Below are 27,997 nucleotides of genomic sequence, written 5' to 3'. Positions count from 1 at the left end.
GATGGCCATCAAAGTTGACTTGGAGAAAGAGTTCGACAGACTTCGCTGGGGCTTTATTCATGACACTCTGCTTACTTTCGGATTTCTGCCAAATCTGATTCGCATCATTATGCACTGCATCACTACTTCATCCTTCCAGCTCCAATGGAATGATTCTCTCACTGCTTCCTTTCATCCTGAGCGGGGCATTCGACAGGGCGATCCCCTTTCTCCCTATCTATTTGTCTTGGCAATTGAGCGTTTGGGCCACTGCATATCTGATCGTGTTAATAAGCAAATTTGGGAGGCTTTCCGCTTTTCCAAAGATGGTTATCACCTTTCTCACTTGTTTTTTGCAGATGATCTGATCCTCTATGCCAAATCGGACATCTTCGATGCTGACACCATCAATTCGGCACTGGCAAATTTCAGACACTACTCTGGCCATCGAGTGAACAAAAGGAAGACCACCATCTATTTCTCGCCTAACACAAGCACTCAGCTGAAGGAAGTCATCCGTGATCGCCTGGGTTTCAAACAAGTAACAGAGCTTGGCAAGTACCTAGGTGTCCCAGTGCATCATGGAAGGAGCCGTCGTGCTGATTATGCTTTTATTATCGAGAAAATGAGAGGCTTACTTGAACGTTGGGGTAGCCCGTCCTCTCTCCACTGCGGGTCGCATCACTTTGGCCAAACCGGTTCTATCCTCCATTCAAATCTATTTCATGCAAACCTCCATGCTTCCGATAGGCGTCTGCAAAGAAATTGAAAAGCTCGTTCGCTGTTTTATTTGGGGCTCTTCGGGTGCGCACTCTTCTTGCTCTTTGATTAACCAGGAAACCATTTGTCAACCTCTCAATCGTGGAGGCTTGGGTATTCGCCGCATCCATGAACAGAACCAAGCTCTTCTAATGAAAGCGTGTTTCAATTTAATTGCTAATCCGTCTGCCTACTTGATTCAGCTCTTTCGCCAGAAATATAAGGTAACGAAGTTATTTTCTCTTTTAATCAGTCGAAAAATTTGCTCTCTCTTATGGCGCTTCCTTTCGAATTTATGGCCATCTTTTCGAAATACTATTGCTTGGTCTATTGGAAATGGTGTTTTTATTCAAGTTTGGGATGATATTTGGATTCCTAGCCTCGACACTCTTCGGAATCACATTCAGCCACCAAATCAAGTCCTTCCCCAACGTAGCCTTGCCGGTCTTGTGAGGCAGGATGGCAAATGGAACTCGGACCTCCTTGGTTCCCTTCTAAATCCAAACGCCTTCAATCATGTTCCTGGAGTTATGCCCCCTCCAAATGATGGCAGTATCCATCGATGTATCTGGCGATGGGAACTCAACACATGTTCTCGATTTCATCCGCTTATGATACCATTGCTGCCGCTTTATGGCATGAGACCTCTAATGCATGGAATATGATATGGAAGCTCCAAGTTCCTCAGTGAATTCGGGTTTTCCTTCGGATGGTCTTTCATAACCGTACTATGACAAATCTTGAGCATACGAGATGTCATCTTACGACTGATCCGTCGTGCCCTCTGTGTGGTCGAGAGGAGTCTATCCTTCATGTCCTTCGCGACTGTGAGGAGACCCGCAATCTTTGGCACTGTCTCCTTTCTCCTGCACACAGGTATTCCTTCTTTTCTCTTGATCTGCAATCATGGATCCTTGGCAACTTATACCTCACGAACTCGCATCAAGACTGGGAATGTAAATCGACAGACGGTACTTCCATTGCTGCTCTTTCATGGGCAGGCATTTTACTTCCTCCTCCATCCGAAGATCTGGTCCTAGCCTTTGCTATCTCCGTGCCAGCTAGTGGTATAAACCACCTCCTGGTTGGGTCTCTGTTAATACAGATGGCGCCGTCTCGAGTGATAATCTACGCAGTACCGCTGGAGGAATCATCAGAGATAGTTCTGGTGTGTGGATCCTTGGCTACATTAAATCTACAGGCTGCTGCTCCTCGCTTCAGGCGGAGTTGTGGGGTATATATATGGGTCTCTTAGCTGCTAGGAATCGTTGCTTCGATAAAGTCGTAGTTCAAACGGACTGCCTCGAAGCGGTGAACTCGGGCAAACTCACATCTGGATGCTTCTCATTCCCTGGTTCGCTCTATCTCCAATCTCTGCCGATGAGAATGGGAAGTTCAGTTCAAATGGATTCCACGGGGAACAAACATGGCTGTAGCCACACTCATCAAACTAAATTTCTTAATCCTCCATTTACAGTATAATCATTCTTAGTTGAACTCTTAGAACAGTGACTATGCATATATGCATTAATATGAGCGTTATGTAACAAGGAAAATGGGAGGACAGTCGTACATTGAAAATTTTAAATTATTATATAATTTAATTTTTTTGTATTTTTAATTAATAAGATATTTTTATTTCTTAAAATTTTATAAATTTTCCCCTCTAACATTATATCCTGTGTATGTTCCTAGTTAAGAGTTACGTCTGTAGATTATGTAGGACCCGAGATCGGCTTAATTTGATAATGCGAAATACCATAAGCTATTGGTTTGATTTTGTAGTGCTACTAGGTACGTACATAGGGGTGTTTATTGAGTGAGTCAATCACGAGTTGAGTAATGCTCGACTCATGTTCGTTAAAAAATTTATTATTCGACTCGATTTGTTACTCGTTAAGCTGATAAAATTTTGCTCGACTCGTGCTCATTAAAAAAAACTTGTTGCTTGACTTGTTGCTCTTTGTTTATTAGGTTAGGTTTTTTTAACTTGTTCCTTATATAGTCCTAGTGTAATATTAAGTGATTAGTTTCTTGTATTAATGATTGACTTAAATCTCAAATAAGTACCTAAACTATACCCACTTTTTCATTTAAGTACATAAAGTATTTTTTTGGTCAAAATAAGTACCTAAAGTTATTTTTTGGTAAAAATAATTACCTAAAGTATTTTATTTCAAAATAAGTATCTAAACTATTCAAAAAAATTCAGCTAAGTTCTAAAAAAGTTGACATGTGACATTAATTAAATTATACTTTAGTTACTTAGATTAAAAAATTGAATACTTTTGGTACCTATTTTGATCAAAAAATAATTTAGGTATCTAATTTGACCAAAAAGATAACTTTAGGTACTTATTTTGATAAAAAAAATACTTTAAATATTTAAATGATAAAAATAATATACTTTATGTATTTATTTGTTATAAGCCTTAATGTTTATCGGGAAATATCATTATTATGTGTTTAGTTTATGGATGTGATTGTAAACTTTTATTATAATTTGAATATTTTCTCTAATAAAACTAGCAGCTACTATCTTGTAAAAAAAACTGTAAATATTTTAATGGGTAAATTACATAATTAATACCCTCAACTATTACTTTTAGTCCATTTTGATTACTCAACTATTTTCTTCAAAATCATACTTAACATTATGTTTTAATTTTATTTTGGTCACCTATTATTAAAAAATTAACATAACTACTAACATTAATTTTTAATGTTTTAAATAATAATGTAATATTATTCTATGGTAACATGTCGGTGATGTTAATTTTTTTATTTAACTATATTTTGCAAATGAATATCACGTGCCAAATTTGAAATTCTCATCATGCTGCTTCAAAGCCACGTTTTCAATAATCAATACCCATTCCTGCATTCACAAAGGTAAAGAACAAGGGCCCCTACCTAAATTACCAAAATCACCTCACCTGATTTTTTAGTATCTCCAAAGGCTACTTTATTATTGAATTTTTTTCTATAAATTGAGATTTTATTATTTATTCGATAAAAATGGAAAAGCTTAAAAAAATTACTTTAATGATAAAATCCGATATTTACATAAAATTAAAAAAATTAATAAATTTTGAGTTTAATAAAATAATATGTCAAATGTAATAAAATTGTAAAACTAATGAAATAATATTTAAATAATGTCCAGCGATATCATATAAAAACTTGAGATTAGTGGCATTTTCGTCCATAAAAAATGTCCCTCGGTTTCGAAAGGACACCGCGTGGGTCCTCTACTCTCACTCGGTTTGATATGTAAATTCAAAAGTTTAATTCTGAATTTCTTCCTTTTATTTATAAATCCAAAAAATAATAATTTATATTTTATTTTGTCAGAATTATATCTTTATGCTTAATAAAAAATAAATATTAGTCTAATTAAATAATCGAATCAAACTTGGTTGTTAATTTACTGGTTTCAAAGTTAATCGTATGTAATAAATGAATAAGTAATAATAATATAATAAGAGTTAAAATCCACTTATACGATATAAAATTCTTTTAATTTTATATTTTATTCGAATCGCTGAATTGCAGGAAATTAAATACTGAGATTAACCCTTTATTTAAAATGAACATCTTCTTATTTTTACTGTTAATTTCAGCCTCTAATTTTATACAATAGTCCTAAAAAGATATAAAATTAAAAGAATTTTATATAATTATATAATTAGACATTTCCCCATTTAGTAATATATATAGTAAATAAAAAAAATAAGAATTTGTTTTTAAACATTCGGTAACGGAAGAAATAGTTTTTTTTTTGTTTTTTTTTTCTGTAAAATATGAGAAATAACTTATTACAAATTAAAGGATTAATGTAAATATACCAACAGAGTTGATTTAAGTGGTAAACAGCTTAATATCGTTTAAGTAATGTCTCGAGTTCGAGTTCTTGTGTATGCAGAAAATTCATACTGGGAGACTTATCCACCAAAACCAGGTGAGCGACGCAGATTGATCCGGGATTAGTCAAGGCAAAAATTTGAACTGAAAGTGCAAAAAAAAAGATTAATGAAAATATAAATGTCTAAATTATAGCCTAAATTAATTTTATGTGCTTACAAAATTTTATTAAAAATAAGGTTAAAGAACGCAAATTTCTGACTATAGGGTATTGCTTTATTAGTCACTCACTATTAAAAGTTACAGAATGGTCCTTCGACTATAGATTATTGTTTTATTGAGTCTCTCAACTATTAAATGTTATAAAATGGTCGTCTGACTATTTATGTTTAAAACTTGTCCCTTTTCGTTAAAAAATAGAGAATATTCTAACTGAACATTAACTTGTTTACTGTGATATGATAAAATTCAATCTCAAAATCTCAAACAATTATCATATCTCAGTCACCATGTTAACATCTAGCTTAAACAACCGTCAATTTTTTAACGTAAAAGGACGAGTCTGGAACATAACAAACAGTCAGGTGATCAATAGTCGAGGGACTCAACAAAGCAACACTCCCTAGTCGAATGACCATTTTGTAACTTTTAATAGTCGATAGACTTAATAAAGTAATATCCTATAGTTGGGGACTTAACAAAGCAACACTCCTTAGTCGAAGGACCATTTTGTAACTTTTAATCGTCGAGAGATTTAATAAAGTAATACCCTATAGTCGGAGACTTAACAAAGCAACACTCCCTAGTCGAATAATCATTTTGTAACTTTTAATAATTGAGAGACTTAATAAAGTAATACCCTATAATCAGGGACTATTTTTGTTCTTTACCCTGAAAATAAAAATGTTTACAACCATTAAATTCAATGTTTTTGACACGTGTAAAACGTATAAAATTTTAACAATTTTATTTTTAAAATTAAAAAAACCCTTAAAACTATATTATATTATATTATATTACTTGATATAATGCTTGAGCTCTGAGTCAGCAACAGCCAACCTGTCCTTATCTTAATATATATATTTATATTATTCACGGTTTTTGAATTTTCTATAAATTCCTTCGTTCGAAGCCTCCTTGCTCGGAATCTCTGTCTTCTTGCTTCAGCTTTCTACAAAATCTTCATTTTTCCCTCTGAATTCTCTCTGCCTTCATCTGTTTTGTTTTCATCATATGGATTCTCCTTTCAATTGCATCTTGTTTGGTAAGTTCTTTCTTCCTTATCATTCTCTTGTTTTACTCGAAATTTCCGTTTCAAATTCCTTTTCTGATCTCTCGGCGTGGATTTTTTCTTCTTTGATTCTTAACAGATCTGGATGATACTCTTTATCCTTCCAACACTGGATTAGCTCAAGGCGTCAAGAGAAACATCGACGGTTCGTGATTCTCATTTCGTAGATTTCTCCGGAATTCGCTACTTATTGAGAAAATCGTAAATTATTTTCTGCTCTAATTGTGTCTCCAGATTTTCTAATTGAGAAATGTGGATTTCCGGCGACGAAAGCTTCGAATCTCAGAGTGGAACTCTTCAAAACGTACGGCAGCACCCTCGCCGGTTTACGAGTAATTACCGAACTCGTCTCTTTCGGTTTTAAATTGTTTGGAATAATTGCAGATAAAATTCTAATTTTTTTTTTTTGCTTAAAATCATTTTCTGCAGGCGTTAGGCTATGACATCGATGCCGATGATTACCACAGGTAAATAGAACTTTTAAATTTTACATATATTTTTTTTTTATTTTTAGATTATTGACCAACTGAAATTGAATAATCGAAAATTTCAATTAATCCAACGATTTAAAAAACACAAAAAATTATATCGTGTATCAATCGAATCGGAACTCGAATAAAAACGGCATTTGATTGGATGAAAAACAAGGTTTGACTTTGCTCTTGATTGGCAGTTTCGTCCACGGAAGATTGGCGTACGACGTGATCAAGCCGGACCCCCAGCTACGCAACATGCTGCGCAGCATCACCCAAAGGAAAGTCGTAAGTTACATGCAAAACCGTCGAAATGAATTAGTACTTTTGAAGCCTGGAATTTAGAGAAGATATTTTGTGGATGTGATTGCAGATATTTACGAATTCGGATAGGGTTCATGCGATCAAGGTCATGAGGAGGCTGGGAATCGAAGACTGTTTCGATCAGATCATAAGTTTCGAGACACTGAACCCTAATCTCACGAAATCAAAGCGTCCCGATGAATTCCCCGTCGTTCTCAAACCCTCGAGAGAGGCCCTCAAAATTGCTCTCCACGTCTCCCGTGTTGATCCTCGACGCACAGTAATATTCCCTTTTTTAATAAAAAATTAAATATAAGAGTTATTATTCTATATACCGATATAAAAAAGTAAATATTCTATAAACGAGATTTTAATATTACAATGTATTTTATTTAAGGATTTAGATCTTAAATTTAAAAATTTAGTCTTAAATTATAAATAATACATGCGATAATATCAAAATTCGTCCAGGAGGATTTTATGATATTTGTTTATTTGTGCTAGTAAGCTATAATATAGATTTAGGTGACGCAAAATTATAAATTTGAGGAGTTACGAAATTAAATTATCAAAAAAATATACAAAATACTTAAATAATATGATATTTTTATTAGTATGAGCTTGTCAAAATAAGATAATATATGCTCATAATTACTCTAAGTTATTAATAATACATATATCCTGCAAACATAACTGCTTAAAATTTCGAAGAAAAATAATATTTTATTTTAATCATTTAATCTATCCGATAAATTTTAAACCATATAATAATTTAAAATTTATATTAAAAAAAACGATGGTCCCAACACCTTGATATATATATATATAATAATCTTTTATATATATAATCTCTTTAAATTATTGTCGTCTTTCTTATTTAAATTATTTATTTTGTCGCAGCTGTTTCTGGATGACAATGTTCGGAACATATCCGCTGGAAAGGCTATGGGCCTCTGGACTTGTCTGGTAATTTCCATTTTAAAATAAATTAAAATTGTGGTTTTTGCAAAATCAATTAATCTGAATATTTGGTGTGTAAAAGGTTGGGAATACAACTAAAACAAAGGAAGCGGATTATGCAATAGAGGAAGTGAAGAAATTGGCTAGAGTGATACCGGAGATCTGGGGGAGCAAACCGGAGGGAAATCGGAGCGAATTACACGCAGATGTTATTGTGGATCAGTTCAACGTCTCCGGTGACCTAATTGAGAAGGACGTGGGATTAGGAGAACTTGCCTCCCCATTATGCACACACTTCATTCCCATAACCATGTGAATAATGTTCATTGATCGTGTGAATTAATTAGCACCTACATGTACGTATCAAAATAGTCCCTGACGTGGGGATGACGACCTGTTCTTTGGGGTTTGTTCTAAAGTGACCCCTCCACTCTCCAAGTGTCAGATGTAATGTTTAATGGTTGAATTTCGTTATTGATATAATAGTCTTGTTCGTTCTAATGGTGTTCTGATCTTATATGACGTGACACGTGAACCAATAGGGTCTAGCCATGTGTCAATATCTAATTTCGACACGTCGATAATTACATCGTTTATGGATACCAAAATTCAATGTTTTTCTCTTTCTTCCTTGTCGGATTTTCTTCATTTTTCATGAAATAGATATGCATGCAAAGAATGACCAAATTTACCTGCAAATACTTCAAATGATCATACACGTCATGCGGCTGCAGTGTGTTTGTTGCCGTGATCTTCAAGATTCAAAGCTCGGAGCAGCTTCGACCACGACTCCGGGATTCCTCCCGGAAGATCGAATTCCAACAACTTCCCACGAATGCGGTAGAAATCCTCTACAGGTCGAGTCTGTGTGAAAATAAAAATTTGTAATGCATCAGGCAATTCTTTCCCCTGTAACCACAGCTCTAGGATCATAGGGTTTTGAATCAAACGGATAGATTATTTCTAGTAATGTTTGAAACAGGATTAAACCCGAAAAATCACATGGATGGTTAACTAAATTCTCAAGAATGCAATTTAGAGAAATACCGTTGACTGGTATATGCGGAGACGGTTCTTAACGACTTCTTCGGTATCATCAGGTCGAGTAATAAGCTTGGATGCACATTCAGGAGGAGGAGGAAGTGAACCCATGTGCATCCCGGGCCTCCCGTTCTCGGCCTTGATATCGATAGAAGCCAAATTATAGTTTCCTCCACATTCACTACAAATCCTTCTTCCAAGACATTTTGCAAGCAATGCTTCTTCCCGAAGCTTCAGGTTAATCACTAGGTCGATGTCCGTCACACCCTCTAATATTTCCTAGGAAACAAACATAATGAAATAGTAGACTACATTGTTAGAGATTAACAAGGTAATAACCTTTCAATTTGGTGAAACAAAAACTGCTAACAATATAGCAACTTCGACCGTATGAAATCAGCGACTCGGCATGCCGTGTTGTGATAAGATGCTGTTCTTCAGAGTGTATACCAAACAAAAAGAAAAGCATTCTCGACTATCTAACTTACTATGGGTCATCAGTGGCAAATTTATTTGTCATTGAGAACATAGGTAGAAGTTGCAATCTAGTTGCATAAATGTAACCTGGAAATACTGGACATTATACGATATACTTCGTGAAAAAGAAACACGACACACAAAAATGTCACAATCTGTATAAAACACGAACACACGAATATGACATGGAAACACAAATTGCCAGGTCTCGTGCGAGTAAATAACCAAGGCTATCAGATGCTTCTGAAACCAACAGGGACTGGAATTTACACACGCTTTTAGCAAAACCTTTGGTAATCGCTATACAAAGGGGAAAATCCAGTACCCAATGCATGTATTTTTCCTACAATTTCTTTAAACACAGCCTTCACTAACATTCTTATTTCCCTGTAGTAAAGTTAAATTGAACTTTAGCTGGAAGCAAAATATTACAGAAAATTATCAAATGAAGCACCTACCGCTTGTCTTACTGTCCGAGGAAAACCATCAAGAATGAACCCCATTTCACCCTTAGCTTCTCCCTTTTCAAGACGTTTGGAAAGTAGATCTATTATAATTTCATCTGAAACTAATTTGCCTTGGTTAACAATCTCCTTTAGCTGCCAAGTGTATAATAGTAAAAGAAAGTAAATTTAAGTTTATAAAAAGATAAACTTCAATTTCTTTCCGATCACGATCTTCAAATCGAAACAAAAGAAAAAACCAGTTAAACTTCTCCAAAAGGAATCCAAAGATCCCTCAACAAATTTATTAATAAACTAATTTACCTTGGTTAACAATCTCCTTTAGCTTTTACTACTTGCTATTGTTCAGGTTGATAATAAAAAGGAAGATTAAATATCTCTAGTCTTTGTACTATGGTAAAAAAGGCAATCTGCTCTGTATTTGATATTTCATATTTGATGCAAACAAGCATAATTGACAACAATTTAAACAAAAAACCATCTAAAATGCTGACATGAACCCCAGGAATATGACAAAACTTATGTTCTTAATGATAAGTTCTATTTATGGGTTTGTGTTGTCAGATTTCAAGAGTTCACATGAGCATTTAGATGGTTCTCCATCAACAATTTTATCAAGTTACTTGGTTTTTGTTGACGGCTATCAAAGTCGAAAAACCAAATTACTTAAATCAAAAGGAAATACAAAATTGACACCACTGTTCATGAAAAACTGTATAAAATGCTGATAAGAACTTCATGGATCGACGAAACATATCGTCGGATTCCGGGAGTCCGCATCAGCATTTCGATTGTCATCAATGTTACTTGTTTTCTGATTGCAGCAATCAAACTCCACGGACAAGATTACTTAATGCTAAAAAAGCGTTTATCAGACGGATCTAATTAAGTTAAAATTTAACATAGATTTGAATAGAATGATCTAAATAAGAAATTCACGCATTCTCTTATTTACAAATCGAAAACTTTTAAACTTTAATCATTCAAAAGAAAACTGAACCTTGAATTCTCTAGACAGCAGTAGATCAAAGTAGATCAAACGAGTTAAACTAATCGGTGATATATATATCCTCTGTTCAACATGCATTCAGTAAAAACAAACCGTTTTTGGCCTGGAAACGTGTCGAGAGGTTAAACTAAACTTTTTGTAAAACAAAAATGAAAGACGAATCCCTAACAGAAAAGATTGGACCTGAGAAGAAAGGGGACCAGAGGAAGCGAGCTCATCACGGACGAGATCACCGGTGGCGATGTGCGGAACACCGACAAGATTCGACAACCGAGAAGCATACGTTCCTTTGCCAACGCCGGGACACCCTAAAAACACCCACTGGACGTTTCTACCCTTCGGTTCTCTCTTCAGGGTCCCCAAACCGGCTGATTTATTACGGCCGATGTCAATTTCGGGATCAAAAGTCGAAGAAGAACAAGAAGAAGAGGAGGAAAAGGAATGAGAGAGAGGTCGAATTAAGTAAGAGAATGCTGCGGCGGAAGCGGCGGCGTTCGGCGTTCTGGCAGCCGTGGCGGCTCTGGAGCAACGGCTGAAAACCGCCATGGGAAAGGTAAGGGATTGATCGGCCGTGGGGTTTGACCGTTTGAGCAGCCTTTTAAAGCGAAACCGGGGTTCGTCCTTCCACCGAGGAAACGTGGACGACGTGACGTTTTAAGTTCGCCACGTGGATTTCTATTTTAATTTCTCATTTTATTTACTTTTATATAAAATCTAATTTACGTCATAAATATGATACATGAATGTACGTTCATATATATATATATATATATATATATATATATATATATATATATATATATATATATATATATATATCAAATAATCGGTTCATAAATTTAGTAAATTATTATTTATTAGTCTATAATTCAGGTGTATCTAATCGTCGGATTTTAAATTTTGTTATGATGCATCATGTGAGCCTGTTAGAGAACTTGTTTGTTAAAGTTTTATCTGTATTGTCAGTGACGAATACATAAAAAATTTTATTGGGTGGATCAATATAAAATAAGAAATTTTTTGTACAATATTAAATTAGCCCCCAAAATTTTAATTTTGGGATAAAAATTCCTCCGTAGATGGAAAACATTAGTTAATAAACTATTGACGTTTTAAAATAAGATTCATTTTTTCCCTATAAGTAAACATTGGAAGCCTAAATACTCTAAAAAAAAGTGTCAATGTGACAATTCAGTCAAACATTATATGTTTTTTACCCTAAAATAAAACGTTAGGAGCTAAAATACTAAAAAAATAGAATAGATACCAAAATGATCATTTTGAAAATGTTAGGGACTAATTTGGACAATATGCCTAAAAATTTATCAAACGTAATTTTATATATTTTTCAATATAAAAACATAATAATTATATATTTAAAATGAATCTAAAAAATATATATTTAAAAACATAATTTATATGTACTTTTATTTAAATTATATACATATATATTTGATATTTTAGGGCATGGGGTGGGTCATGGCCTAGGTAGGCTCACCCCTAGATACGACCTTGTGTGTTGTAGTTGACCAAATGTGTGTTTAGGAGATTTAGGCTAGTTGGAGGCTATAATGGACGGAGATGTTTCTGGAGATCATCTCTAGAGGTATAACAAATTGTTTGTTGATGGAATAAGTTTTATTCGTCAACAGTAGATGGTTTACCCCTTTTGATTTGGGCAAAGAGTTGCAGCAGATGAGAGAATAGTCGTTAGTCGATGTCCAGAGAAAAGAGATAATAGATTGCCATAAGAAAAAAATGAGATGAATCGGTTGTGAGTGGTTCATCCCATTTTCCAGTCTTAACTGGAGTACTTATAGTGATCTTTAGTTTGTGTGTCAATCATAGGGTCATCATAACAATTTGTACGACGACAAGTTAGATAGATCTAATGGTTAAATTTTGAATTTTATTCTGACATATCATGTGGGCATGTCAAAGGACCTGTTTGTTAGAGATATTGTCTATGTGATGTAGTAAACTAGAAGTCCATGTTTAGGGTATGTAAGCTAGTTGGAGGTTCTGGTAGACGGGGAGGTTTCCGAATATCATCTCCAGATGTATAATAAAATGTCCCCACTTAGTCGAGGTGAATGTCGTAAAGTGACTTTAATCGAGACTTATTTATTATAATGTGGGTATTCCCTGTTTTAGACTCTCGAATATGATTTGGATACAAGATTTATGTTTGTGGATATATTTTCACTTCGCTCGACATTAATTTATAGCTAATTGGTGATCTTTCTGTTGTTTGATCCCCTTTTCTGGTTCGTTTCCTGATGCAATCATATTTGTCCATACCTATTTTTTGTTCGAGTTTTTTTTGTTAGATTTTATGGTTTTTATGTAATCTTAAGCGACTATTTTTTGTATTAATGATTATAAGAAAATATCCACGTTAATTGTTTAATTTACTATTATTATTATTATTATGAATATTTGATCACTTTAATTAAATTATTTTAAGGTATTTTTCAAAACTTTCCATCCAAAACTCAGCCTCAATATTTTATCCAAGACCCCATTCATCCAAGATGATGTTTTTCCACTCAAAAGTTACTTTTAATGGAATCTCTTCAACAAACAGTTAGTTGATTAATTGATTAGTAAATATGAAGTCTTATTCAGTACAAGCAAGTCCAAAATGTATTTAAATGTTTATATTTTGGTCACTCATTTGGTAAATCATATTTAACGTTTCTTTCTATTTTAAACGTCGCTCGGTAGATTTGATCATTGATTTAACGAAACGATAACGGGACATTATATGATAATAATTTTGATCTCAAAATTTATACATTCTATCAATTTGATCTAATTTAAAAACTTTGATATGACATCTTATTTATAAATAAATAAATAAAAATCTTAGATAAGGGCAAACAAGAACTCAATCACTAAGCTAAGCTCGATTATTAATAACTCTTGACAAAACTACATGTTTATTAAATTATTTTAAAATAAAGGGTAAACTATACATATAGTACATAAACTATCAATTTTGATCTATTTTAATATATAAACTTCCATTTGTTTTCAAAAACACGCCTACTATTTAATTTTCGTTTCATTTTTAATACCTCACCGTTAAAAACTTAATGCGATTAGAACTTAAACTACGCATTTAGTACGGTTAATTTTAAAAGGGTGTACTAAAATAAAATAAAAACTAAACTCTATGTATGATTTTAAAAAAATTAAAAGTTTAGGTACTACAATGGACTAAAACCGATACTTTTGCCACTAAATGCATAATTTACTACAACATCAAATTTTGGATCCATGTGCATCAAAAGATTTAACCAACAACCATACACATCTCAGCTTGCAAAACATAGTTTAATCTAAATCCAAGCAAAAACTTGAAAAATGCAATGAAAGGTCTGCCCACAAGGGATCCATAAAGCAAATAATGCTCAAAAGATATGGCCTAAATCACATCACAAACATATATAGATATAAAAACTTACACGATAACTTCACTGCCCAATTTTTGTAGTTAAGAAGAACTTTTATGGGTGAAAAACTCCAAAACAGAAACCGAACTAGGCTTTGCCGGAATGGGATACATGTCATTCAGCTACATATGACCAACCTTATCGTCGTCCCCACTGATTCCATCCCCAGCATGCCTGTAGCCAAGTTAATTAAGCAGACACAACTTTAGCTATTTCATATACATGTAAATACTGAATACTGATAGTATATTTCTATGGTTTATAGGATTCGGTTTAAGTGACAGGCATGGGTATGTATCTGACAATGGCATGGCTAGATTTTTCTAAATTTTTCAATATATTTGGATGATCCTAGGAGGTCATATCTACGAGTGCCGGACACGAATCCTCCAATCAACATAGGCTATATGACTAAGGTGACTTGTTTTACACAATTTAAAATAGCATTATTCATTACGACAACCTCATTTCAAATTTATCCGATAAATAAATAAATACCAAGTGATCCAAGGTTTCAGAGATGCTTTCGTCTTCCTACTACTGGATAAAAAAGCAATATATTATAACGCTGGGGAACGAAAGATGAAACATTCATCTTCATGCCTAATATCAGAACAATCTCATCAAGTGGAAATTTCACCTAAAAGCTTTATAAGGTGTGTGATGCCAAGGTTTCATATTAATTCCTGGTAAATATCAAACCAGTAGGCAGAGTTTCTTTTTAGCAGGGTTGAGAGACAAACCGCCAAGAAGAAGTTAAATTTCTGGCCTTTCTGTCCAACTGAAGATTTTCAAGGGCAGTTGAAGTTCGAATCACATCTTCTGAGAGATCATCATCATACCTCCAACTATACTCATCTTTCCTGTAACCAGACATGGAGGAGCCTGCTCTCCTATCTATATGCCAAAGTTATCAGATGATGGAAACAACATTCAAGTAGTTATGCAAATGTCAAAACAACATATAAGGTAATCACTTTACCAGATGACTGGGAAACAGAGACCGGCCTGTCATAAAAATGCTAAAAATAGTCAGCTTTTAGCAGTATTATGAAGCAAAATGAGAAACGATAAAGATGAAGAAGCAGGATGTGGCATTAGTCCATCACCTGCCTAATGGAGGCAAGCCCCCAGCAACAGCAGATGATGAGGGTCTTCTTGTGTTGCGATTCTCTGAACTAGATGAAGACTCAATTTCGTGTGATCTCCTTCCAGTTCCTCTTGATCGGGATAAGTTCTGACAAAAATGTGATTGGTAGCCATGAGCATGTTTTCCACATGTATAAATTATTTGAACAACATTTAAATACGAAAACATGTCATCATGATGTAGGGTAACATTGCATATATCTAACTAACAAATACAAACTCAAAACTTGGTGATATGAATCAATCAAATCTCAACTTCTGTACATGTCAAACTCTCCCTGGTATGAAGAAAGCAGAAACTCGATGCTTACAATATAAGAAAATAGATAGTTCTTAGTAAAGCCTCATATTCAGGACCTTAAAAAGAAACCCTCAAGTCCCAAGTGCTAGGATAGTCCTGATTGATATCAGTTTTAGCTTCACACATCCAGGTCCACCTGTTAAAGGGTACAAGGACCCTTCTCACTCAAGCCAACCAGGGTTTCCTTAGAAGTGGAACATAATGAAACCTAGTCCTTCACCTTATTGTACTCGTCACACTCAAAACTACTGTCATTGATATAATTTTCCATGCTACATTACACGTGTCAAAGATCATGTTCAACACCGAAGACATACAACAATTGTTCCCCTAGTCTCATTCCCTTTTTTTCTTAACTAAAAAACCTTCCCCTGGTTCATTTAATAGCTTTGCCAGCATAAAGCAACATACAACTACAGGTATTATGTTATTTTGAGTTGTTTGCTATCCTAATGCTGGAGGTGTATCTTTGAAATAGGGTATTTGTCGATTGTGTTTTTGGTCAAGGATGTGAGAGTTTAAGGTGTTTGTTGTAATGGTGTATATCACCATAGGAGGATATTCCGTGTTTTCTCAGGTATTGGGTATTATTATTAATAAAATATGAGGTACTCTTTTCTTCCTTCCAATGTTCGTTAACATACTTCTTAGTGTGTGGACGAATACGAAGGGAGTTTTTAATGAGACCTCCAACTTCTACAAAAAAAAAACTACAGGTTTCACTATTTTTCTTTGATGTTGATGAATCTATCTGCAAAGTGCAAGCGTCATAGTTATAATGATCATTACATCTTGCTCTATTGTGATTTGTGAATATCAATAGCAGGAAAAACAAATGGTTAATTTTTCTTAATATATATAGTAGTTTACTTTAATAATTTAAAACTAATCTTAAGTTAACTAAAAATCAATTTTTGAAATTTTGCAGTGCCATTTCCAAACAAAAGACAGGCCCGCAAATTTCTTTTTCCTTTACAGAAACAACACCCAAAACCTGTTTCTGCACCCCAGGTTACAGTAAAACCCATCCTTCTCCACACAGTATTCAACATTCATACCTTCAACTCATTCCAGGATATTCAGAAATGGCCCATCTTGTCAAATCAGCTATCTTAAAAAGACATCAAACCAGAGAAGAAAGGTAGGTTATACGAGAACACTCAAAGTCCAAACAATGGCAAGTTAACGCTTGGTCTAAAAGAATTATCATCATTCACAACACATTAAATAGGATTACAAATAACACTTAGCACAGCAAAAGAGCACACAAAAGAGTGTACAAGCTTCAGAAGTCAGATGCACTAACATGACTTAAAATTCACAAGTCAAAGACCTACCGTAGTATGAAACATATACAAAAGAGATCATCTAACCTCAAACTTCAAGAAACCTTCAAGAACATCCAGAAGCAAGGGTCCACTATCTCCATTTCTGTTAAGATCATAACCATTTTTGCCACTAAAGTCTTTCAACTCAGTTTTCCAAGAGTCTTTTTGCTACATGTAAAAGAAGACAAATATCAAAATGATTCACATGTAAGCTTCAGAGAAATTAAACCAATTAAAGGATCAACTATAAAGAAATGATCAAAACTATGATAAAAGGGTAATTACTTGATTACCAAATTACACTCAGGTTGATAAACTTTCAGAGTATGGTTTAGTTGTGCCCAATCCAAATACTCGCATACTAGTGCAGTTAACAATCTTCCTGCATTTGGAAATACAAGGTGCACATTATTTAGGACATCACAAAAGTGAGATTTAGAGAAGATTTTGGAGACAAAACAAAAGCAACATGAAAACATGTTCACGATTCACAAATGAAATGGTTAAAGACTATACTTGAGGTGCAACAATGACATCAAATAGGATATAGACTCTAAAGAACACTGCTGCAATTATAAAAAGATAACAACCAGTACCAAGGAAGAAAAAAGAAAACAAAAACTAGATACTAGCTTAGTCTTTTCCAAAATTAAAGAGGGCCAGCAGCAAAGGAGGCCATCCAATAACTTCAAATAACAATATATAAAAGGCTAAAATTAATGGACTGACCAGAAGGAGAAGCATGAAGTTGTTTAGCACGGTCATTGCAACTTCCCAGTAATGCAGGAGGTAAACCTTCTTCTTTTTCAATAACACGATCCTCCTCTTCTATTGCCTCAAAGACACTTGCCCTGAGTTCAGCCTAGGAGTGACATAAATGGAAAAAGTGAAAGTTATTCAAGTGTCTAAGTGATTGTGAATTGAAATACCAAGTACATTAACATTATAAGACAGAAAAAGGAGAAACAAAAGAACATATGGAAAAACAAGTCCATCACTCCAAAATACCCCACAAGCAATCATTCAAGAGAATAATACCATTAATGGACTTCAGCTCTTATATGTCTTACCACTACCACAAACAACACACTAATGACTTTGTTAGATCTGCACTTTTTTTTTTATATAGGAGTTAGATCTGCACTTTTAATGGGGTAAATTATGTGTTTAGTACTTAAACTATCAATTTTAGTCCGTTTTAGTACCTAAGCTTTCAATTTTTTTTCAAAATCATACCTAACATTTAGTTTTTGTTTCATTTTAGTACCTCGTCGTTAAGTTTTTAACGGCATTTTGTTCATGGGTAAATTACATCATTCATCACTCAACTATCTTCTCACTCCTATTTTGGTACAAAGTTTAAAAATTTCAATTTAACAACTCAACTTTCAAATTGCTCCAATTTTAATCTCTAATTTATTTATGGCATTTTATTATTATTTTATTAATATATAATTAAAAATAAGAAAAATAAATTTGAAAGTTAGAGTGATTAAATTAGGAGTAATTTGAAAGTTAAGTAATTAAATTAAAAAAATTAAACTTTAGTAACTAAAATAAGAGTGAGAAGATAGTTTCCTATAAAAAAAAAGAGTGAGAAGATAGTTGAGTGATGAATGATGCTATTTACCCATAAAAAAAGGTGTCATGTGCAAATCACCCGTTAAGTTTTTAACAGAGAGGTACTAAAACGAAACAAAAACTAAACGTTATGGTTTTGAAAAAAATGAAAGTTAAGGTACTAAAATTAATTTAGGTACTAAACTTGTAATTTACCCCTTCTAATTCCCTACCCCTGCACACAAAAGAAAAAAAAATCCCCTCTTTTTCCCTTATTGCAAGCCCTAAACAGAGACAGACAAGGAAAATGATTATCTGGCACACCCGTTCAAAATCTGAGAATGAGTTCAACAGTCATCATTGAGTAGGCTCAACATTTCTGAAAATTGGGACGTGACTTTCTCTTCTATTTCTTTAGAAATATGAAATATCTTACTAACAAACTTCCAAGTTCTGAACCAAATGTGTATACTCAACAATATATTTTCCTCATCTTGCATTCTGCCCCTATACAATCAGTGGAAATGACCAATCTTAGCTTCCCCTCCTAAAACTACACTATTTCTCTGCAAATCCCCATACTAAAGACTGCAGCAAATTAAGAAGTTTCTTCTTCCATCTCTAGCTTCTAATGCAAAGAAAGTATGCACAAATTATCCGAAATTAAAACTTTCCGGCTTACAATTCAACAAAATTAACAGCAAACCAGCTTATCGAACAATACCAATGAGAAAACCTTAAAAAAATTCAAACTTCCAAAAGGGGGGAAATCAACATTTCCAATTTATCTAATTCCACCCCAAAAGAACCACACTTTTATCAACATTTTCAAAAGGGGGCATTTCAATATTTAGGTCCAAAGATCTTAAAATCAAATTTACACATTCAATTATTCGTAAAGGTAAAACATTTTTAACAAATATCAATTTTCAAAAAAGAAATCCTAGGTTTCTATCCCTAACACGAGATCCAAAGACGAAAGGGGACATTTTTTCCCTCAACTTTAAATTAACAGAGCCAAATTCATCAACCCAGTTTCTTCTTCGACATTTGTTCCCGAGAACCAACCATGAAATTCCAAAAAAAAATATAGAAAACATTTTTCTTACCCGGATCTTAGCCAGAACACCTTTCTTCTCTAGGGTTCGGGTAACTAGCGTTTTCAAATCCATCATCTCCCTCGTGTAATCATCCATCGTTCTGATTGTTTTCGAATAAAATTAAGAACCAGAAAATGAAGAAAAAAAATCTTCTTTTTCTTCTAAAATATCTCGAAGAAATGAGGATGGGTGCAGCTAGGGATGGGAGTGACAAATTGATAAATAAAACGAACAAGAAAACAAATTCTGGTGAACGTGGGATCCGCTGGAGGGCAAAGTGTGATCTTGACCGTCCATATTTATGATCTGGTATTCGATTAATGATTCAAATTTCAGATATAAATAAGTGTGAACTTGACCGTTTATTTTCTTGATCTGATCATCTTAGTGTAGATCCCACTGATAGGCGATTATAAGTTTCACTGTTTTTTTAGAACAATCTTTATTAAGTTATTTCGTTTTGATTAAGAAGAAATTCGATTTAATTATTTTTTTTGATATAACTATCGGTATTCGATTTATTGATCGATTAATTTGAATCGGGTATTGCAGAGGCAAATACGACCCTCCCAACCCAGATTATTCTATTCGCAATCGCCAGGTTTGAAATCCCTGATTTTACTTAAGGGATATATTATCTCACCCTACTAAACCAACTGGTTGTTAGTTGAGTTAATTATTGTGATTTTGATGGTAAAATTAATTTATTTGATTTTGATATATAAAAATCAATCTTTTCTAAAACACTCCTAATTATTATTAATGTAATGTAATTAAATATTAAAAATTGAAAAAAATCATAACTAATATTTCAATAAAATAAATTCACTTTAAAAAAAACATAATTATCAATAGAGTGAAAATGGCAAGTATTGAGTGTTAATGCACTATCTCTTTAGTGATAAGTTTTAATTTTACATTATTAAAATATAAGAAAAAAGAAATATAACTCAACGATCCCGGTGATCTAGAGATTGTTGTTATCTCTTGAGTAAAAAGAATGTAAGTTAAAATGAATTAAACGATCTCAGTGATCAAGAGGCTGTTGTTATCTCTTAAAGTTTAAGGTTTGTAGACTACGTTTGCAAGGAATATATAAACATTCATTGTCAAATAGTTAATTTTCCAAACATATATTATATTATATTATATTATATTATATTATATTATATTATATTATATTATATTATATTATATTATATTATATTATATTATATTATATTATATTATATTATATTATATTATATTATATTATATTATATTATATTATATTCACTCTAGATTAACTAAAATAAATAAAAGACTTAATATAAAAACAAGTGCCCAAACTATACTCAAAATTGACTTTTGGTTCCTAAATGACTTTTCGTTAAAAATAGGTGACTGAACCGTTACACTTTTAGATACATGCCGTAAAAAATCGTTAAGTGACACATATCATGTTTAGATTTAATAAAAAAAGAAAGAATATTTATAAATAATATTTAAAAAAAAACAAAAAAAAATATAAATGTAATATGCGTCACTTAATGATTTTTTTAACGATAGACACCTAAAAGTGTAACAGATAAAATATCAGGAACTTATTTTTAACGAAAAATTCTTTAGACACCAAAATTTAATTTTAAGTATAATTTAGACACTTATTTTTACATTAAATCTAAATAAAAAATATTATTTTCAATCGCTTAAAAATTTTCTTCAAATAATCTTACCCAAAATTATTAGAAAGGAAAAGATCCACTTGAGAGAAACAAACCCATATGAAACAGGACCATAGGAGATTTCAGTTATCTTAGGATTTTGCCAAGCTGGGCTTTGATTTGGGCTCTTTGGGTTATATTTATTCATATTCAGATAACTACTAAACTCGAACTCGACGAATTTCGATTGATCCAATTTTACTAGGTTGAGTTTTTCTACTCGAGTCAGATTCGAATTTAAGGAGAAAAATATATGTTCTGTTTTCAAAAAATAATATAATTATATATATATAGACATAATTGAAATAATATTCATCTCCATATTGTTTTTTCAATATCAAATAAAATTAAGAATTTTTTTCAATATTACGGGCATAGGAAATCCCTATTATTCCTCTCCATTCCAACCCTATTCTGTCCAAGAACTACAAATCAAGGCAAGCCAATCACATTTTAAACAATCATCGATAATAAGTAAATTCTTAATTTAGCGTACAACTTTTTGATGGATATTGAATTCGAGACTTAATGTATCTATGGGGTTGTGCATGGATTGCAATTTGGGCACTATTAGGGATGCATTTTCACATACTTGTCAAAATATCAAAATTAGCCCCAACGTTTATTGAATGGTCATTTTAACCCCTATTCTTTTTTTTAGCATTTTATCCCCCAACCTTTCATTTTAGGGCAAAAAAGCCCTTAACATTTGATAAAATAGTCACTTTGGCTTTCATTTTTTTTCTGGAGCATTTCGACCCTGGACGTTTAATTTTAGGGTAAAAAGGTCCCTATTTCGGAGTGTCAATCTTGTGTTAACTAAAAGTTTCTATCTATAGAGGGGCTTTTTGCCCTAAAATAAAACATTAAGGGCTAATATCGGCATTATGCCCACATACTATTATCTCTAAAGTTAAATCCCACATAGAAACTCGTTTACTGTCCTCATTAACTAAAAGGAGTGTTGTTATCCCTTAAAGTCTTAAGTTCCCGCATGTACATTTACTTAGTGTATACAATCATAAACAAATATTATCTTATAATTATCACATACTATTAAAGAAAAACAAACTCTCCCACTTAGAGACAGAACTACTTAGTAAATGGTAACATACAAGGATACCCACATTAAACTATACTAAAGTAGTATTATATAGTCGGGGACTATTTGTGTACTTTAACAAAAATTAAAATACCCACATTAATATTAATCCTTTGAAATTGGAGGTTCCATTTAAGGGAATAAAGACAAGTAACAATAACAATGATTTCATGAAAAGAAAAGGCAAGAAACAAAGATTGGTGATTGGGAATTTGGTTCTACATTTCCCTTATCATTTTACCAATATATATATATATATATATATATGCCTGACCATCACCTATTGGATTTGGGCACACAACACTAATATATATTCTTTTGAGTTTAGTTTTTACAGCTCAGGCTTGTGTGCCATAAACCCAACATGTGGGCCTCACTTTTTTCCATTTTTGATATGGGAAAGTCTCACTTCACCTTATGCATTTATGCCTAGTTTTATATTCTTCTTCTACATGTCTCTTATGCTTTTAATTATATTTATTATGTTATTTTTGTTAATTAGAGGCATCATGTTGTATAATAATAAAAATTATTGGTTAGTTTAACGAGATTAAATATTATTATAAATGAAAATAATTGATTACTTTATAGTAAACATTTACGATGTTTGTACGAACTAAGTTATTTCAGTGTTTAAAGAAATGATTGTTATCCCTAGAGGTCCCAAGTTTGAATACAAGAGACTGCAAAGGGGTTTAAGCTTTCGTTGTCAAATGGTTGAGAATCTTTTGAATATATACGACTTGTAATCACACCTTAGATTAACAAAAAAAAACATCTACAATGTTGAACTCATCAACTGGTCTTAATAGTAAAGGAGAATGTTGTTCTCCTTAAAGATATTGGGTTCGAGCAGCTACATCTGACGGGTGTGTGCGTTGTCAATAAGTTAAGAAAGTTTGAACAAAAAATACTACATTGTAATCATCTTAGACTATTAAAAAATATCTGCAATGTTTAATCTAGATTAATCAATTAGTGAATTATAATCATCGATATCCGATCTATTGATCGACTAATCCGAATCGAATATAGCAGAGGCAATATCAACACTCCCAACCTAGTTTACTCCACTCGCAATCGCCGGGATTCAAACCCCTAACCTTACTTAAGTGATCTATTGTCTCATCCTATTAGGCTAACCAGTTTTCGATAGAATTTGGTAGAATATACAAAAAAAAAAAAAAAAAAGCTATGAAAATTGATTTTACAAGTTCTTGTTCAAATGAAATTTGGTAGAATTGATGGAGAAATTAAGAGGATAACCTAAAGAAGGAAAGTACTAATTTGACGTGTTGGTTCTTCGTACATTGAGAAGGATTCTCCCTTTTCCCTTTTGGTAAACTGAAACCCCATTTCCATGATCTTCTACAATAATTGTTTTGCTTAATTTATGATCTTTAGTCAAAAGATTATATTTGACTTTTTTTCAATAAAATCAAATAAATTTAAATATTAAAAAATAATCAATAGAATATCAAAATAATTAGTACAATCGATTATTAAGGATAGACGCAATATTTTATATCAAGTGATATATTTTTAAAAAATATATATTAGATATTAAAAAAGTGTCAAATTAATTATCAATAATATATATATATATATATAAATTACATAAGAATTTGATATTTTAGAGGTCGCGATCAACAATATAACATATAGTTAAAAATGCCTATTGTTTATAAATTTTACTTTAGATTGAACCCATCAAATGATTTCAATGATAAAAGATGATAATATTCTTTCTAGAGGTCCTGAGTTTGAACAGTTATATCTGTAAAGTTTGCGCGTTATCAATTAGTTAAGAAAACTCTAAACAGATACTACTTTATAGTCATCACAAACTATTAAAAAAAATCTACCTTTAGATTAAAAATTCATATTTTGTTTTTGGAATAATTATTTATATAAAAAATTGAGAAGTTAATTAAAATTAGAATCCTAAAATTCATTAAAAACAAAAGAAATCTGAGTATTTTTTATAATTAAAATTAAAAAAAATATTTTTAATAATACAAATTCAAATTCAATAATTCATTGTTTTTTTGGAGGGACTAAAAGGTCTAAAAAAGGAAAGTTGGCAAAGCAATAAATACATTTACAAATGGCCATAAAATCAACAAAACATTAAATTTTGGATGAATTTGTGAGGGAAAAAATCTTTTTGCAAATGGACAATAAAATATGCATTTTTTTAATAAAAATTGTCCAATTTAATAGGAAAATGATATATTTTTTAATTGTTTATATTGAATGTGGGCATCCCTCATAATTGATGGATTGAGATATTAGTGGGGACCCAACTAGGAGTATAAGTTATTAATTTCAATAATTTAATTTCTTTTATTAAATTCGCTGGTTTTATTTATATATTTAATTTAAATAATAAAATTTCATATTCAAGTTTAGGAGATATTGGATGATTCTTTCACGCTCGACGAGTAGTGATGAATACTACTAATGATGAGCACCGATAAATTAATTTATAAAACTTTAAAATTCTAAAGGACTCAAAGTATAGTTATGAATTAGTTGAAAATTTAAAGGTAAATTATTTAAAATAAAAGATAAGATATACAAGTGACCACCTAATAATTGTCCCTTTTTATTTTGACCATTATTTTTAAAATTTTTATCAATCATGTCACTCGAGTACTATTTAAATGTATTCGATAAAATCACTTGCTATTAATATTTAACGGAAAAGCTGATGTGGTAGTTAAAATATTGGATATAATTACGCATTTAATTACTGTTACTTATATATTCTATCAATTTGATCCTAATTTTAATAAGTTAAAATAAATTTAACCCTCAAATATGCCAAAGTAGTTAATTGGGAGGAATCCAATTTAATGTCAGTCAGTACAAATTTTCTTTTCTCTTTATCAGCTTTTATTATTTCTAATAATAAAGTAAAATAAACATGCAATGTTTTGTGATGAGACGTGCCAACATTTCTCTATGTTCTTCATTTTTTAGTTTAAAGTACTATATTTTACATTGATATACGCAAGAAAATTAGTATGAAACATTTATGTGTTTAAGTTATATCTTTCAATGATTTTATAAGTTTGAATTAGATGTTTTATTTTATTTTGTAATTACTTTTAGATTGTTTATTTAAAAATATTTGTTTTTTATTACTCAGATATCCAAGTATTATAACTTTACTTTTACATAATTCATCGCATTATAAGTAAAATCTAATTGTTTTGGACTACTTTTTAAGAGTTTATATTTTGATTTTACTAAATATAGATATATTTTCGAAATTAAAACGTTTGATATTTAATTTTTTTTATTTCTCAAAAATGAAATCAATTTTTTTTGTAAATTTTATCTTCTCTTCTTTTCGTTCTTGTTTGTTTTCCTACAAATTTAAAGAACAAGATGAATAAAGACTACTTTGTCACCATTTGATTTGAGGGTTAAGTTTATTTTAATTTATAAAAATTAGGACCAAACTGATAGAATATACAAGTAACATGGACCCAATGTGTAATTATATCAAATATTTTAACAGCTACATCAACTTTTCTGTTAAACATTAATGGAAAATGACTTAATTGAATGCATTTAAATAGTTGAGTGACCTAGTTAACAAAATTTAAAAAATGGTGGTTAAAATTAAATTTTTATAAATTAAAATTAAATAGTTAATGATCATTGATATAATTTACCTTTTATTTTAAATAATTTGCCTTAAATTTTCAACTAATTTATAATTATACGTTGAACCCTTTAGAATTTTAAATTTTTATAAATTAAATTTATATTCCTCATCGTTAGTGGTATAATCGATACTCGTTAGAATTTTTCTTATATATAATAATAGTTAAATGTGGATAAAATTGTATGTAATAAAAATGATTAATTAAAATTATACTAAATCGAGTTAGATTAGAGTTAAAATTTTAATTAAATTTTTATATCAAAATTAAAATGAATAAAACATTTTTAAAACTCAAATGGAGTCAGAGAATAACATACTTAAAAGATTAATTTGATATTTTTATTTTTCTTACTTTTGTTAAAACAATATTTTTCAAACAACAGCATATATATAATTAAATTAAACTATTTTTATTATTTATTTAAGGGAAAAAACAAAAGAAAGATAAACTTAAATACCACGTGTTATTTGGGTGTTTTTCCTGAAAAATCATCTTTTTAATTTAATATTTCTTATCAGGCACCAGTCAGACTATATTTTCTAATCTAACACCCTTTGCAATAAGGCGCGCCCCATGCACTGCGCTATACGCTGATTTGGCGCCACGTAGGGTAAGGCGCGCCCCTGCGACGCGCCTTATACTGACATAGATATACGTGTGTATGGTGCGGGGCAAGTTGGTAATTAAGGGTATAGCATGGGGCAGGAGTCGCGCCTTACCTGTGATTCTGAAACGCGTCAGAAAGGCGCGGCACCTGCCCTGCGCTATATCCTTAATTACCAACCTACCCTCGCCCGTTCACACACATCCCTCTCTATAAATACACCCATTCTCAATCACTTTCATCACACCAAATCCTCTCAACTTCTCTCAAATACTCTTATATTCTCTTATTCAGGTATATTTTATTATATTTAGTATTTTTTTAGTAATTTATTTAATTATTTTAATTGTTTAATATTTTATTTAATTAATTTTTTTGCAGATATAAAATGGAAGGCGATCTACTTTGGTTGGATGGAAATCATATATCTCGACACTCTGCTGATACGGTAACATTTTAACGTTTTAATTTAATTAATTATTTAATTTAATGCATGATTATTAGTTTAAAAATTAATTTATGTAATTATTTATATTTTAGGAGAGAGACCGTATATTAGATCATTTTATTAGGAACCTTAAGTTAGTTATACCTACTCGTGTAATGTCGTATTTAGTAGAGGTTGGATTCGGTCACTTAGGTAGATATCAGGGTTACTGTAAGATAGAACCAGACCTTATTTCTGTCTTAGTAGAGCGGTGGAGGCCGGAGACCCACACATTTCATCTTCCGTGCGGAGAGTGCACGATCACGCTTGAGGATGTTTCTATGCACCCGGGGCTTCCGATGGATGGAGGTGTGATATCAGGGATAGCTTCCGGTTCTTGGGCTACTTTGTGCCGGGTTAGTCTAGGGCGTGTCCCAGAAAATTTTAATGGTGGACGGATACCGTTAAATTGGTTAGATGCCAATTTTCGAGAGTTGAGCGAGGACGCGTCTGACGATGAAGTTAAACATTATGCACGGGCATGCATATTGCAGCTGATAGGAGGGTTGTTGATGTCGGACAAATCATGCAACCAAGTTCACTATATGTGGTTGCAACATCTTGGCGACTTTCATATGGTCGGATCACTCAGTTGGGGCTCGACATTTTTGGCTTGCCTGTACAGGGAGATGTGTCGAGCCATTAACTACAAGCCTCTTCCTATTCAATTCGCGAACCATCCAATTGCATCCGTTTTCGCGTCGGGCATAGTAGCATACATATTTTTCGGTCGTGGAGCGGTCGACTCTGGACTGAACAGAGTTACGGATATTGTAATTTTTTATAGCCATCATCGCTTCTTCCTTGCTTGAAAACTCCATGCCTAAAGATAACTCACCATTATTTATTTATGAGTAATATCCATAGTCACCGAGATGAGATATATCCGCAAATTCTGGCCCGTA

General features: G+C 32.2%; 4 protein-coding genes across 4 annotated transcripts; 2 read left to right on the top strand and 2 right to left on the bottom strand.

Moving 5' to 3' along the window:
* The first annotated feature begins 1 nt into the window (after position 1).
* Positions 2–1,403, top strand: LOC120176565. Its single transcript, XM_039182975.1, has 2 exons — positions 2–629; positions 730–1,403. Exons 1-2 carry the CDS (start codon positions 2–4, stop codon positions 1,401–1,403), a joined length of 1,302 nt encoding a protein of 433 aa, XP_039038906.1.
* A 4,376-nt stretch (positions 1,404–5,779) lies between these two features.
* On the top strand, positions 5,780–8,107 carry LOC120176433 (uncharacterized protein C24B11.05-like). Its single transcript, XM_039182863.1, has 8 exons — positions 5,780–5,866; positions 5,973–6,038; positions 6,128–6,225; positions 6,323–6,360; positions 6,567–6,654; positions 6,740–6,949; positions 7,570–7,635; positions 7,712–8,107. The coding sequence occupies exons 1-8, from the start codon at positions 5,836–5,838 to the stop codon at positions 7,943–7,945; spliced, it is 831 nt and encodes a 276-aa protein (XP_039038794.1). The 5' UTR covers positions 5,780–5,835; the 3' UTR covers positions 7,946–8,107.
* Positions 8,108–8,260: 153 nt separating this feature from the next.
* Positions 8,261–11,183, bottom strand: LOC120176432 (probable adenylate kinase 6, chloroplastic). The gene is made up of 4 exons (XM_039182862.1): positions 10,804–11,183; positions 9,606–9,746; positions 8,677–8,949; positions 8,261–8,493 (listed from the first exon to the last, which is right to left on the bottom strand). Exons 1-4 carry the CDS (start codon positions 11,164–11,166, stop codon positions 8,350–8,352), a joined length of 921 nt encoding a protein of 306 aa, XP_039038793.1. The 5' UTR covers positions 11,167–11,183; the 3' UTR covers positions 8,261–8,349.
* A 2,843-nt stretch (positions 11,184–14,026) lies between these two features.
* LOC120176507 (protein TONNEAU 1a-like) lies at positions 14,027–19,708 on the bottom strand. Its single transcript, XM_039182933.1, has 8 exons — positions 19,526–19,708; positions 17,586–17,718; positions 17,150–17,238; positions 16,902–17,024; positions 15,188–15,315; positions 15,061–15,086; positions 14,822–14,975; positions 14,027–14,252 (listed from the first exon to the last, which is right to left on the bottom strand). Exons 1-8 carry the CDS (start codon positions 19,610–19,612, stop codon positions 14,201–14,203), a joined length of 792 nt encoding a protein of 263 aa, XP_039038864.1. The 5' UTR covers positions 19,613–19,708; the 3' UTR covers positions 14,027–14,200.
* Positions 19,709–27,997: the final 8,289 nt, after the last annotated feature.

Source organism: Hibiscus syriacus, unplaced genomic scaffold, assembly GCF_006381635.1.
Source record: "Hibiscus syriacus cultivar Baekdansim isolate YM2019G1 unplaced genomic scaffold, ASM638163v2 tig00112249_pilon, whole genome shotgun sequence".
Taxonomy (NCBI): Eukaryota; Viridiplantae; Streptophyta; class Magnoliopsida; order Malvales; family Malvaceae; genus Hibiscus; species Hibiscus syriacus.
Note: the sequence above shows the minus strand (reverse complement) of the source record. Positions and strands in the feature narration are given on the sequence as shown.

What these genes read in the sequence shown, in the direction of transcription:
- LOC120176507 (XM_039182933.1), bottom strand. Translation starts at nt 19,612, where the DNA reads ATGGATGATTACACGAGGGAGATGATGGATTTGAAAACGCTAGTTACC. An exon ending in AAGGTTTCTTGAAGTTTGAG is followed by an intron (nt 15,316 to 16,901) that starts GTTAGATGATCT and finishes CATTTTTGTCAG; the next exon opens with AACTTATCCCGATCAAGAGG. An exon ending in CTCTGTTTCCCAGTCATCTG is followed by an intron (nt 14,976 to 15,060) that starts GTAAAGTGATTA and finishes TTTGGCATATAG; the next exon opens with ATAGGAGAGCAGGCTCCTCC.
- LOC120176432 (XM_039182862.1), bottom strand. Translation starts at nt 11,166, where the DNA reads ATGGCGGTTTTCAGCCGTTGCTCCAGAGCCGCCACGGCTGCCAGAACG. An exon ending in CTGGTCCCCTTTCTTCTCAG is followed by an intron (nt 9,747 to 10,803) that starts GTCCAATCTTTT and finishes TACACTTGGCAG; the next exon opens with CTAAAGGAGATTGTTAACCA. An exon ending in TCCGCATATACCAGTCAACG is followed by an intron (nt 8,494 to 8,676) that starts GTATTTCTCTAA and finishes ATTTTCACACAG; the next exon opens with ACTCGACCTGTAGAGGATTT.
- LOC120176565 (XM_039182975.1), top strand. Translation starts at nt 2, where the DNA reads ATGGCCATCAAAGTTGACTTGGAGAAAGAGTTCGACAGACTTCGCTGG. An exon ending in AGGCTTACTTGAACGTTGGG is followed by an intron (nt 630 to 729) that starts GTAGCCCGTCCT and finishes TGCTTCCGATAG; the next exon opens with GCGTCTGCAAAGAAATTGAA.
- LOC120176433 (XM_039182863.1), top strand. Translation starts at nt 5,836, where the DNA reads ATGGATTCTCCTTTCAATTGCATCTTGTTTG. An exon ending in TTTCAATTGCATCTTGTTTG is followed by an intron (nt 5,867 to 5,972) that starts GTAAGTTCTTTC and finishes GATTCTTAACAG; the next exon opens with ATCTGGATGATACTCTTTAT. An exon ending in TGGGCCTCTGGACTTGTCTG is followed by an intron (nt 7,636 to 7,711) that starts GTAATTTCCATT and finishes GGTGTGTAAAAG; the next exon opens with GTTGGGAATACAACTAAAAC.